This window comes from Phyllobates terribilis, unplaced genomic scaffold (genome assembly GCF_046119375.1).
Source record: "Phyllobates terribilis strain yellow unplaced genomic scaffold, ASM4611937v1 Scaffold_26__1_contigs__length_17865784, whole genome shotgun sequence".
Taxonomy (NCBI): Eukaryota; Metazoa; Chordata; class Amphibia; order Anura; family Dendrobatidae; genus Phyllobates; species Phyllobates terribilis.
The window spans coordinates 14,192,793-14,207,197 of record NW_027362786.1 but is presented as its reverse complement, the minus strand read 5'-3'; the positions used below and the strand labels follow the sequence as shown (position 1 = coordinate 14,207,197).

Here is a 14,405-nt window from a genome sequence, read left to right as displayed (position 1 = left end):
TTTTGTGCCTCATCTGGAATTTGTAGCGATTGGCGTGGCCGTAAGAAAGGGATCTTATCACATTGTCCGCTAAAAGAAGTAGACATCTTAGTTTGGCTGGAAGATGGTCTTTCTTCTGCAGATGTTACTGTTGCTTTAACACCTACCCCATGGACACAACCTTTTTTTCCCTTCCCAACACGCCTATTCCCCTTTCCACCAGCAGCAGACCTTTTTCCACTCATTTTGGTGGTTAACTAATTCACAACTCTGGAGTTGTTTGCACAAAAAACAATGGATGGGAACCGAGCAGAGCTGAGTGGCCAAACTGTGGTATTAGCCCAAAAGTATTGGCTGGGTTAGATGCAGATAAAAATTATTTTGAATTTGCAACCTGGTGGAGGTTAGTATAGATGGACTAATAGAATGATGCTATGCCTAAAAGGTTTTACTTCACTAGGTGCAGTAAAAAAATTGGTATTCTATACACAGGTGGTATATCTTGCAACACAGATAGGCTACTCCACTGACTAACACACTCTGCAAGAGGACAAAAAGGATTTGCTTTGCTAGATTTAGCCAAATGCTGTGAAAAAAAACTTGCGCAGCACTGGCACAGACCTGCCTGGCAAAAAGTGATAGGAACTGATGTAACCTAGTCCTTAAAAGGACTGCAATCACAACTATTCCCTACTCCCAAGCTATCTGTAGATTTGTGCGAAAATTGGCTTGAAATTAACAAGGTATAGCGCACACAGCAACAGCGGTGCCGTCTAACACGCAGCTGCAGCAGTGAGAAAATGGTGGCAACGGGGAAAATGGCTGGGTCTTATAGGGCAAGGACATGTGACATACACAGCCAATGACACATGCCCTTGCTTGTGTGAAAAAAAGCAGTTCGCTCAGTGTGTGCACTGCTGATAGGCTAATAGATTACACCTCCCCACTGTAAATGCGAAAAGAGAAAAAAAAAATGGAGATCTTCATTATTCCTGCAGAGATCCATCCCCTGCCCCTCCCCCCACCCCGCTGTACACTCAAACTGCGTATTAACATTAATTTTCATCATTACTGAGAAAAAATCCAGTTATGATTTTGGTGCACGAACAGTTATCGAACATAACCTCGAACAGCCGAATTTTTTTCAAAACGTTCGTGTTCGCCGAACGGCTCGAACACCGCCCAAAACAGCTCGAATTTGAGATTGGCGAACAGTTCGATTCGAACAACGCTCATTTCTAATCATTAGTGATTGGTCTAAATTATCTCTTAAAACATTTCCCTATTTCTCCCAGGCATGATGATACCAAAAATGTGCTAGTTTATTTTACTAGGTGTCTCGATTCCTCCGCTCAGTGTGTCTGGCATTCAGTGATGAACAGCTCTGTTATCCTATCCAGTGCTGGGCATGCTGAGCTGTCGGTGCCTTGATTGACAGCTCAGTTTACATATCTGAGACTTGGGAGGTACAGAGTTCTGCAGGTGCTCCCTGTTCTTAGTCTTTGGCCTGCTATTTAGGTGAGCTGTCTGGCCTAGATCCGTGCCAGTCAAAGCTTCTGCTCTCTGGTGTGTGCTTGCCTGATTCTTGTGCTGTGAGTTCTAATCTATTGCTGCCTGACCTTTGGACCCGTTTGTTTTTGCCTCTTTGTTTAGATCCGCTATTTCTCTGGTATTATGACCCTGGACTGTGACCCGACATACGCTTTTGTCTTTTCCCTTAGTTTACTACGTGCTCTCTTTGTACTGACCCCGGAACGTCTGACTTCTCTGCCTCACGGCCTGTCTGTTAGTAGTGACTAGCTTCACAATAGGCATGTGGCATGACCTAGAACAGAAGGTGCCCATTGAGGCAAGAATGACTCTGTTTTCAAAGCTGATTTTCAGCCAGCAAATAATCTTTGCTGATGCCTTCAGGTTTAAGATCGTAAAAATACCCTTAAAATGATATCACCTGGGAGAAAAAGACAACACATGGTAACTGCCTATAAGTATAGTTTGTACTTTGATGCTTTCAACTTCTTGTGGACCATTTTTTAGATCATTGAGACAAGTGGAATTTAAGGTAGTTGGCATGTGATTGCAAGTATGCAGATTGCATGTTAATGTTCAAATAATGAGCACTGGGAAGGTAGAAACAGCAGTATCCTAACTGCGAGTACACTACACATTGTTAGGATTCTGTATGTTACAGTCCCTCGCAAATGTGTCCTATTTCATTTAGACAGAGTGGCCAAGAGTACAGATATAAGGAATTTATGAAAATAAAAAGAACCTGAGGTAGCATGTCCGCTTTCAGTGAATGTTTATTTTTAAACAATTTAATGATATAAGTTTTCTACTCAGATTTCTGCCTCTAAGCCCTCTTATATTTTCTTTATTTGCAGGTATTACTACTGTCTTTCTCCCTTATCATTTTCCCATCGTTGAGTCAATTTACAAAAAACAAAGCCCCAGAGGGGAGTGATTTCCAGCCAGTCAGAGGTAAATTACTCAATTCCTTGTTGTGCTTTCCTTTCAATAACATCTATACTTAAAGAGGACCTGTCACTATATCAAAAGTGGCCAGTTTTTCCCTAATTGTATTCCCTATTTTGCCACACAGTTTTAGAGATATGTGTCATGCTACATAGTGCTAATTTATATGGTCTCTATTTAGATTTTTCCTGGTAGAAATATATAGAATGTACTAATACTTGCAATATCAAAGGTGCTTTGCGTTCCAGATATAAAGTGACTTGCAAAAATATTCACCCCCCCCCCCCTGGCTTTTTACCTATTTTGATACATTACAAACTGTGTTTAAACATTTTTGTTATCCGATTTGTGTGTGATGCAACAGCACTAAATAGCTTAGGTTGGTGAAGTGAGAAAAATATAGGCAAAAGTTAAATGTATGGGATAAAATAAATAAAAATTGGCATGTGCATATGTATTCACCCCCTGTGCTATGAAGCCGCTAAAAATTTCTAGTGCAAGCAATTACTTTCATAAGTCACAAGCTAAGTGGAAGGAAGTCCACCTGTGTGCAATCTAAGTGTCACATGGTCTGTCAGTATATATGTAAGGGGGAAGACCGGGGTGTAAGTGCTTTTAGAGCAAGGAATCCGGAACTGCCGGGGCCGTACCTCTTGTTGCAGGGGGAAAACAGACTGCAAGCAGAGGAGTCATGTGACAGGGAAGCAGGGGGTGTATCGAGAGAGAGAGAGCTGGGAGGTCAGGTGACAGAAGGACTCCTGGTGTGACGAGAGAGAGAGGGAGAGACAAGGATGTTTGCGTGGGAAAGCAGAGCGGAGTCCCGCGGAGCAGAGCAGTGTGAGAGGGTCCAGGCTCCTGGCTACAGGACTTGGAGCAAGGGATCCGAGTGCAGTGGACCGGAGGTGTCAAGCTGACTGTAGGGAGAAGAGACGCAGGGTCCGTGGAGCTGAGCACGTGAGGTGCCGTGTTATGGACTAGGGGCTCAGCGGATAAAACCGGAGACCGCCCGCTGCCGCCAGAAGACGGAGCATTGTTTGGGCAGGGAAACCTGAAGACAGCGTCACCAGCACCAGCTAGCAACTGCCTTGTGGAGGATACACGTCAGATAAGTGAAAAAACTGTCTTTTGTTACCCGTTTGACTCTGCTACATCTAGTTAAACTGAAAACTGTCAGTTACAGACTAATATCTGCTATTTCTCCATATTCTCCCATGTTACTCCCTGCGTGGAGATTTACCCTGTTATTATAAACTTCCCCTGTTTATTAACCCTGTATTGGCTGCTCTGTGCTTCTGTGTCACTGCATCTAAAGTACCTGTGTTACATTTGGCGTAGTCGGCAGGATGCAGTCGTTAGACACTGACACTGCAGAGCAGTCCATCCTGGGAGCCCCTAAATCTAGCTTGCCACTGGGGGCCATGCTCCGCAATCTCCCGAAGTTCACCGGGGACCATATGATGCTTTGGGACTGGACTGAGAGAGTTAGGAGTATGTTACGTATGCACCCGATGACCCCAGCTATGCAAGCCGAAATAGCCTTACTGGCCCTGGACGGCGAGGCCCGACAGTCCGTGATGTACCGCCCTCCCCATGACCGGGATACTGTAGAAAAAGTGGTACGGATACTGGAGGAAATGCATGGGGATCCCACCAATGTAGGAGAGCTGAGGATACGACTATTTCACCAAGTGCAGCAAGAGGGGGGAGACTGTGACGCTGTATGTTAATGCCTTACAGAGGGTGCATGCCTATATCACTAGAAAAGACGACATGGGGAATTTGGGAATAGGCCCCCCCTAACGTGATCTTAAGGGACCAGTTTGTGGCAGGCCTCAGGGATGTGCAGCTGAAGTAGGCCTTGCGGGAGCGCCTGCGTGCCAACCCACGTATGACTTTTCTAGAAGTGGGGGCAGATGCACGTGTGAGAGAGTAGGAGATGGGGGTGATGGCCCTGGCAGGGATGGTCCGGAGTAATAAGATACCCACCCCGCCTGCAGCTGAACAGGAATTGGCTCGAGAGATGCGGAAGGAGATACAGGAGATGCGGGATGAATGGTCCAGTCTCAAGAAGACCCCTGCCCCGACACCAGAGATACCCAGATCGATTGCCCCAGTTATGGAAACAATTGAATTCAGGACCCCCCTTGCAGGAGAGTTCCGTAGGGGAGTAAGGCAGCCCTATACAGACAGACGCGACCTGCTGGAAGTGTGGAGGCGCAGGAAATTATGCCAGGGGCTGTGCTTGCCGAAGGCGGCCCCTGTCGCGACAGCCATTAAACTAGCGGGCTTCGTGTTCGGGGGACACAGCACGGAGCCTGAGGAAGGGGAAAGAAAGAAAGGAAGTCCCAAGGACCTAGTTTCCCGCAGCCCGACTGTCTGGGCCGAAATAAGCGGTCGGGCTGTTCACTGCCTGGTTGACACGGGATCCCAGGTGACTACGCTGACAGAAGCCTACTTTCAACAGCAATTTCCAGATATAGCGCGGACTGATTGGGGACCAGTAATTAGACTCACAGCAGCTAATCAATTACCCATCCCGGTCGCAGGAGTGGTGTGGATGAAGATACGAGTGTGTGGAAAAGATGTGGGAAAAAAAGGAGTCGTCCTGGTCGCAGGGTGAACCGGAAGTGGACCCCCGGTGACCCTCGGAATGAATGTGCTGAAAGAGATCGGGCAAATTCTGCTTAGTGAGCCGAAGGAGATTCCTCTAGACCAGTGGGACCCGCGAACTCCTCAAAGGAGGGTCTTTCAACAACTAATCCAAGCTGCCCAGGCTCAGGAGACGTCGAATGAAGGGAAGATCCTGGGGAAAATAATAGTGCCAGCAGCTGCGGCGCTCACCTTACCGCCCGGACAAACTGTACTCGCATTACCCGCACGGGCCTGCACACCTCTTGAGGGGGTCGAAGTTCATATAGAACCAACATCTATGGACAAAGTACCCCCGGGACTCTTGGTGGCTCGGACACTGGCCACCGTCCGGGGTGGCAATATTATAGTGCGGTGTGTTAATCTGGGCAAAGATGATCTCACACTCCCTCCCAGGGTGGAAATAGCCCAGATTCTGGGAATGCCAGAGAAGTTGGTGCGACCTAATGTGGTACAGCTGTCCGCTGTACGAGGAGACCCCTGGACTCTGGCGGTCACCGTGCCCCTGAACCCCACCGGGCTAGTGCGAAGTGGGGACGAAGAATCCTAGAACGAATGCAGGCTGAATTGACGGGACTTACACCTCGACAGGTGCAGCAGGTTGAGGATGTGCTGGAGCGGTACCAGGAAGTCTTTGCTCGCCATGAGGATGATTTTGGTTGCACCGAAGCCATTACCCATGAGATTCCTACTGGGAGCGCTGCCCCAGTGCGGGAGAGATACCGGCAGATACCTCCCCAGATGTATAAAGAGGTTAAGGAGATGCTAGCCCATATGTTACAGAATGGTGTGATACGGGAGAGTCAGAGTCCGTGGGCAGCCCCGATTGTCCTGGTCCGGAAGAAAGATGGGACCCTGCGGTTCTGTGTGGACTGTAGACGACTGAATGCCTGTACAGTACAGGACTCTTACCCACTACCCCGAATCGAAGAGTCCCTGTCGGCCTTAGGGAAGGCAAGATACTTCTCCTCCTTGGATCTGGCCAGTGGGTACTGGCAGGTGCCCGTGGCTGAACATGACCGTGCGAAGACGGCGTTCATATTACCCATGGAACTGTTCGAGTTCAATCGGATGCCCTTCGGCCTGACTAACGCCCCCAGAACGTTCCAGCATCTGATGGAGAGGTGCCTCGGCGATTTGAACTTTGAGGCAACACTTATTTACCTTGACGACATAATTGTCTATGCCGCCACCTTCGAGGAACACCTCCAGCGACTGGAGCAAGTACTGAGTCATTTACAGAGTCATGGTCTAAAGGTGAAGCCCCAGAAGTGCCACCTGTTCTGCAAACAGATCGAATATCTCGGTCATACTGTGTCCGGTGAAGGAGTCAGGCCCACCCAGGAAAAGGTGGCCGCCGTACAGGAGTGGCCTACCCCGAAGACAGTGAAGGACGTTCGGGCCTTCCTGAGACTTGCCGGGTACTACCGAAGATTCGTGAAGAACTTCACCCGCAGAGCCAACCCATTGCTGGAGCTACTTAAGGGAGTGCCGGCGGGCTCCAAGAATCAGGTGATTCGGTGGGGAAGCAGCCAGGAAGAGGCCTTCCGTGCCCTAAAAATGGCCCTGACCGAGGCCCCAATACTTGCCTATGCGGATTTCTCCCAACCTTTCATACTCCACACTGATGGAGCCTACATGGTCTGGGAGCCATGTTATCCCAAGTACAGAAGGGGAAAGAGCGCGTGATTGCGTACGCCAGCCGCTCCCTTCACGACTCCGAGAGGAACCCACATAATTATAGCTCTTTCAAATTAGAGTTGCTGGCTCTGGTTTGGGCAAAGATGGAGAAGCTTGCTGAGTATTTGTCCGGGTCCAAAGTACTGGTGAGAACAGATAACAACCCGCTGGCCAACTTGGAGAATGCGAAATAGGGGGCCCTGGAGCAGCGGTGGGTGGCCCGCATGGCCAGGTATCAGTATAAGATCACCTACCGGCCTAAGGCAGAGAATACTCACGCCGACGCCCTATCCAGAGTGACATATAAACGGCCTGATCATGACCGCGATGAAGATTTGGAGGCGGATGAGACCCCAAGCTTCCGAAGTTTCGTGGGACCGCTGGCTGCGGCGCAGGGACAGATCGGAGAGACGTCGGAAGAACAAGTGCTAGGACGGCCAAGAGCTGACTGGATCCGACTTCAACAGACTGACAGAGAAGTTGCTCAATTACATCAATGGGTGGCTTTGCGGCAAGTCCCCAGTCGAGAAGAGAGGAGTACCCTGTCCTAGGGAGCGCTGAAAATGCTGGGACAATGGGAGAGACTGTGTTTGCGAGACGGGCTGCTGTACCGATGGGTGCAGCTACTGCGAGAGTTCGGGAGCACCTGGCAAGTGGTGATCCCAGAGAAGTTGGTCGGAGTAGTGGCTAAGGAAGCTCATGAACAAGGAGCTCACTTCTGACCAGAGAAGACGTTTCAATGGTTGCAGAGGCTGGTGTATCATCCCCGACTGCGAGCAACAATAGAAGACACTTGTCGAAGATGTCGGAGCTGTGAGCTGGTAAAGCCCCCAGAGCAGCGGGTCCCCATACAAACTATTGTGACTTCTGCCCCCTTGGAGGTGCTGATGATCGACTATTTGACTGTTGGACCGGCACATCTCGGGTATGAACATTGCCTGGTAATGACAGACCACTTCACCAAGTTTGCGGTAGTGACCCCGACCAGAGACCAGACCGCCGAGTCAGCTGCGCAGGCCATCTGCCGAGACTTCATTCGGGTGTACGGCTGCCCAAAGAGGATTCATTCCGATCAAGGCGCCTGCTTCCAAGGCCGGGTGATGGAAGAGCTGCACCGGTTGTACAAGATTGAGAAGTCACAGACTACTCCTTACCACCCTCAAGGAAATGGGGCCTGTGAATGCTTTAATCGGACACTGATCCAAATGCTCCGCACGTTGGAGGAAGATCGGAAGGTACGATGGCCTGAGTTTGTGGCCGAGCTGGTGTGGGTCTACAACAACCGAGTGAATAGTACGACGGGGTTCACTCCTTATACCTTGCTGTTTGGACGAAAGGGGCGAGCGATCACAGAGTTAGAGCTGGACCCCGAGGAGGACTACTCACGGACGGGGGTGTCTTCCTGGGTCCGAGAACATCGGCATCGACTGCAGACCCTATGACGGTTGGTACAACAAAAGTTTCAGGAGCTCTAACATCATGAGACATTGCCTCTTCGAGGGACAGCTCTGAGGCCAAGGGAGCGGGTGTTGGTTCGGGACAGGCGACCCCGGGGAAAATTGAGTAGGCGGTGGGAACGGATCCCGCACCGAGTGAAGCGCAGGATTGGCGCTGAAGGACCTATGTTTGAAGGAGCCCCTACCAGAGTGGTTCATCGTAGTATGCTGCGACCCTGTCTGTCTAAAGATGACAAGGATGAAGAAGAATCACCTGCTTCTAGAGAGGGACCTGTCACAGTTGCTCCAAGCCACGATGTGGACGAAGAAGAGTTGTTGATTTCTACCTCCGAGCCCCAGCACTCGATTACCTGCAGTCCCCAGTGCAGGCGGCGAGGGAACAACATCGGTTGAAGCCACTGGGCAGGCGGAGATTGGAAATCCGAGTGACCCTGCACCTCCCATCGGTCAAACTGAGATACACCGGTCAGAACGGACAACAGAAGAAGTTCCTCCTCACCGTTACGAGCAAGATCAATTCATATGGTACCGTATCGTCCAGGAAGTCCAAGAATGTGAACGTTTTATGAAGGAACTCTCGCCCGTGGAATGGCGAGTTAAAGGAGAGCGGGAGTGTAAGGGGGAAGACCGGGGTGTAAGTGCTTTCAGAGCAAGGGATCCGGAACTGCCGGGGCCGTACCTCTTTTTGCAGGGGGAAGACAGACTGCAAGCAGAGGAGTCATGTGACAGGGAAGCAGGGGGTGTGTCAAGAGAGAGAGCTGGGAGGTCACAATAGAGCATGGAATACCTGAACTACTTAAAGGAAGGTGAAGCAGGGGTTTGTGTAACCAGACGCTACAATCTTCTGGCCCCCTTTTGTCGCGGTATCTCCATGACCACACTAACCAACTACCAACCCACAGGCATCCAGGGTCCATCCCAGAACCTCACTAAGTGCCAGATCAGCCATTCTTAATTCCAACCAGAAGCGAACAGTCCAGAAATTCCCCCCCCAACACCAATTTTTACCAAATCCATCACCGCCACCGTAAACGCACCCTGAAACGACAGGTGCATGCGCTCGCCACCAATTCCATAGCGCGTTTTATCCCTTTTTGAATAGCCAGCTCCCAAATGTCAATCCCAATAGCGTTCAAATGAACCCCATCTTTCAACCAGAAATACACATCCCAGATTCCAAGTCATGATGAGGCACACACATGCCACCATTGCGAGCCATGAAGTTCGATACAGCCCTATTCAACTTGACCAGTGCTCTGTTGATATATTTCACCGATCTTGCTGGATGCCATGTTTTTCTCATAGCTATGTCTGACCAAACAACTAACATTTTGGGAAATGCTAACTATAATCTCAGAAGGTCAAACCTGATATCCCTTATCAGCTTCTCTAACTGATCTTGCCCCCAAGTTGTTCCCACCTACATGTAGAACCAATATGTTGTCCATCAAGTCCAGGCATGCCACCTGGTAACACCCAACTCTACACCATACCTTTGAATCTCAGCCATAAATTAATTACCGCCTCTCTCAAAAAACCCTGCTGTTATCCCTCTGGCCTGATGTCCGAACACAAAGTCCCCCCAATGAACAAAAGAGTGTCTGAATATCCATGCTAAATACGACCCATCATCTGCAATACACAACCACAAGACCAACCGCATTAGCAGCAAACAAACATGTAACCCCAACTTATACAAAATACCATAATACCCATTTAATGTTGTATGTATGATCTATAATGTTGAGAACTCCACCTACCTAAAAGCTTGATTTCCTCCGGCGTGAGGCCCCTATCTGCAGCTTCCGTTACTGCGCCTATCTGAAAGGAGTGAGAAGTGAAACAAGATGGATCTAAACCTAAGTCAAAACCCATCAAACCCTTCCGCATTACTGCCGTAAATTGAAATCTCGAAAGGAAGGAACCATATGCATGGCAAAGCAAGGGGCCCTTCTTGTCCACCCAAAATGATTGATAATCTATTTAACAAAGCATTAATGAACTAATCACCATTCCTAATACCATCCTTCTGCCTGAACCTCCCTGATCCATTTTGAACCTAGCAATCCAAAATTTTATTCCCCAGTCAATAAGTAGTATCCTCCCACAGTAAACCGCCTCCCCTCCGTTTGCCATTTGAAACCAATTCACAGACTCTCAAAGCCCCAAAGAATGCAAGAGGAAAGACTAAACGGAACAACGCCGTTTCATATGTTGAAGTACAAACCTCTCTCAGTTGTCCTCTGAGCCTTTCTAAAACACCAAACGAAACCAAACGTCACTTATCCATTTTTAATTAACCCTTTCGATAACCTGTCACGCAAGGTGTAGGAAAGACTAAGTGCAACACAAAGGGAAGGGGAAAAAGGGGGCCCAGACTCTTGGAAAAGGGGATAGTAGAGACCTCCCAGGCTGACCTTGTATTACCCTGTCTCCCCTAACGTCCCTATATTGGTTCCGCACCAATCGCTGCAGAGGAACCTTGCCCTGTCTTTCCCTGGCGTTTGGCCCTGGCTAGGGAAGGGAGGGGATGAGCGCTAGTCGATCCCCACTGACCACTAAAGACGACAAGGGGGAACAAGCAAGTGAAGGTAGCTTAGCTTTAGTCGACTTCAGAGAGCTGAACACATGTCCTCTTAGCTCCAGAGTGGAAGAAGTAATGCACTTGCTCTAAGCCTTTACAAGGGGTCACCTCCCTCTAGCAAACAGCAGGTATTTATACTCCCAGGCCAGGATGTTAATTAGCAAGAGGAGGGTAGCCACTGGGTCCTAGAGAGACAGCTTCTAAGAAGGTGTCTAATGCCAAATGAAGAAATCTCCTGCAACCACCTACTGGGCGACTGTTTGTCACTGCTGACACACCCGTGACATAACCCTTCAAAGCTTGACTCACCAAAAATTCCTTAGTCACTTCTTTTTGGCCCCAAAGTTGAAAACCAAATGCAAGCCCCGCCACAAAACTGTTTGTCTTTGCTACCAACCATTTTAACTCAGATGCTCACCCAATAAAAAACAATACTGCAAACATCATATTCTTATCAGAAAAATGTCAACCCAATATAACAACCAGCTTTCCCATACTTACCACACTGACTCATAAGCTTCGCGTGTGCACTCAGTAACTGACCCACAAATAAAGTGCCTTGCACCTGTGTAATCCTCTTCCACAGGTGCCTCAGACATTCCAATCCTGATTTGATGAGCCTTTGGAGCCAAATTGCGAAAACTGTCCAACTGGAGACGAGACAGAGTCGGCAATGGATTTTCAACCTCTGGGACATGCACTGCTATAATCCATGCACTAAGTTTAAGGCACCTTAACACTAGTTCCCTGGAGCAATCTTATAACAGGTGGAGGTGAAGCCATGAGGTTATTAATGATCACTACCACCCCCATGTTGTCACAATGAAACCTAATCTTGCGATCCCGAAACTCCTCTTCCCATAAAGACACCACCACTATGATTGGAAATAACTAACCGTGTCAAATTCTTTAACCCTTGACCACCAATATGTCTTTTTACTCACCTGCGATATAAGAAACTAGCATCCCCTGACAGGTGACCATCCAGCAGCTGTCACCTGTACACTATATCTGACAACTTGCTGCATCAGCCATGATCAGTTTTGGCACAGATCATGGCTGTTTAACCCCTTAGATGCTGCTATCAATAGTGACTACAACATCTAAATTGAGACTGGACCTCAGAAGAAGGCTATGTGATGTCCTCTAACCCACAGCAGGTAATTTGTTTTTACTAGCAGTATTCATATTGATGTGGTGAGCAATATAGTGGTGAGTATGTGTACACCACACTACTCCAAGTTTTAGTTGTGTTCACACACAGCAAGGTGCTACATAGTGGTATTGCTTTTTCCGGTTAGACCTGTGCTAGCTAATTACTGTTATGGGTTATGGTGCCATCTGGTGGTTTTCCCATTTTTTAAAATGTTATGTGCTTTTTAATATGAATATTTTGTTAATAAAGATTGGTTATTTAGATTTACTCCCTCTGGGTATTATTTAGTTTATTTCAAACTATGGTTAGTTCTGATGTACACTACCTTTCTATATGATGATCTTGTACTTTGTGTATTGAACTATATAACATATCCATGTAGAACCCTAGGCATACCAAAAGACTTTCCGTGTTATAATGCCGTGTGAGTGGACAGTCTTGATCATAAAGTGACACTGGTCAGATTTCCAAAAATTGGTCCAGTCACTAAGGGGTTAAAAAACCTAGTCTGTCCCAAACCTCAGGCCAAGCCCCCGCACACCACTGACCTTTACAATAGGCCAAAACCAGCACTTCCTGCTGTGTCTGTGTAAATTTTGCAATCAAAATTACTCTTCACCTCATTTTGTATCATAAACAGTCCGTTGTAATTCTTTATAAATGTTCCCCACACCATCAAGTCATCCCTTTGTTCTTTATTTAATCGCACATAATGATGCAGTGCCCGCACTCCTGCAGTCGCCCCTGCTAATCTCCGGCAAAAAATCCTACCCATAGGCATGATCCTACAAGAGAAATATAGCTTTCCCAACAACGACTGCAATTCTCTCAATGTTACTTTTCTTAAACGTCGAGCCCTGTTCACCTCTAGAGATGAGCGTTGTTCTACTCGAACTGTTCGCCAATCTCAAATTCGAGCTGTTTTGGGCGGTGTTCGAGCCGTTCGGCGAACACGAACAATTTGAGAAAAATTCGGCTGTTCGAGGTTATGTTCGATAACTGTTCGTGCACCAAAATCATAACTGGATTTTTTCTCAGTAATGATGAAAATTAATGTTAATACGCAGTTTGAGTGTACAGCGGGGTGGGGGGAGGGGCAGGGGATGGATCTCTGCAGGAATAATGAAGATCTCCATTTTTTTTCTCTTTTCGCATTTACAGTGGGGAGGTGCAATCTGTCAGCCTATCAGCAGCGCACACACGGAGCGAAGTGCTTTTTTTTCACACAAGCAAGGGCATGTGTCATTGGCAGTGTATGTCACATGTCCTTGCCCTATAAGACCAAGCCATTTTCCCCATCGCCACCATTTTCTCACTGCTGCAGCTGCGTGTTAGACGGCATCGCTGTTGCTGTGTGCGCTATACCTTGTTAATTTCAAGCCAATTTTCGCACAAATCTACAGATAGCTTGGGAGTAGGGAATAGTTGTGATTGCAGTCCTTTTAAGGACTAGGTTACAGCATTTCCTACGACTTTTATCAGGCAGGTCTGTGCTCTTAAATAGATAGATTGTGGGAGTAAAGACTAATTGTAATTGGAGTCCTTTTCAGGACTAGGTTACATCAGTTCCTATCAGTTTTTGCCAGGCAGGTCTGTGCCAGTGCTGTGCAAGTTTTTTTCACAGCATTTGGCTGAATCTAGCAAAGCTAATCCTTTTTGGCCTATTGCAGAGTGTGTTAGTCAGTGGAGTAGCCTATCTGTGTTGCAAGATATACCACCTGTGTATAGAATACCAATTTTTTTACTGCACCTAGTGAAGTAAAATCTTTTGGGCATAGCATCATTCTATTAGTCCATCTATACTGACCTCCATCAGGTTGCAAACTGAATATAATTTTTTTCTGCATCTAGCTCTGAAAAAATATTGGGCTTCTAGCTGTGTGTGGGACTTGTTCTATTAATCCAATAATACAGACCTCCATCAGGTTGCAAACTGAATATATTTTTTTCTGCATCTACCTCTGAAAAAATATTGGGCTTCTAGCTGTGTGTGGGACTTGTTGTATTAGTCCATCTATACTGACCTCCATCAGGTTGCAAACTGAATATATTTTTTTCTGCATCTACCTCTGAAAAAATATTGGGCTTCTAGCTGTGTGTGGGACTTGTTCTATTAATCCATCTATACAGACCTCCATCAGGTTGCAAACTGAATATAATTTTTTTCTGCATCTAGCTCTGAAAAAATATTTGGCCTTCTAGCAGTGTGTGGGACTTGGTCTATTAGTCCATCTATACTGACCTCCATCAGGTTGAAAATTAAAAATAATTTTTATCTGCATCTAGCTCTGAAAAAATATTTGGCCTTCTAGCAGTGTGTGGGACTTTCTCTATTAGTCCATCTATACTGACCTCCATCAGGTTGCAAATTAAAAATAATTTTTATCTGCATCTACCTCTGAAAAAATATGTGGGCTTCTAGCTG

The 14,405-nt window shown here is 47.3% G+C and overlaps 1 protein-coding gene across 4 annotated transcripts in view; it reads left to right on the top strand.

Moving 5' to 3' along the window:
* The window catches only part of LOC141176474 (cyclic AMP-responsive element-binding protein 3-like protein 3), a 492,345-nt gene that overhangs the window by 457,320 nt on the left and 20,620 nt on the right, over positions 1-14,405 (top strand). For all 4 annotated transcript variants that reach the window (XM_073660425.1, XM_073660428.1, XM_073660426.1 and 1 more), the window contains one exon: positions 2,364-2,460. In XM_073660425.1, coding sequence (XP_073516526.1) covers positions 2,364-2,460 — 97 coding nt within the window. The remainder of the gene's footprint in view (positions 1-2,363; positions 2,461-14,405) is intronic.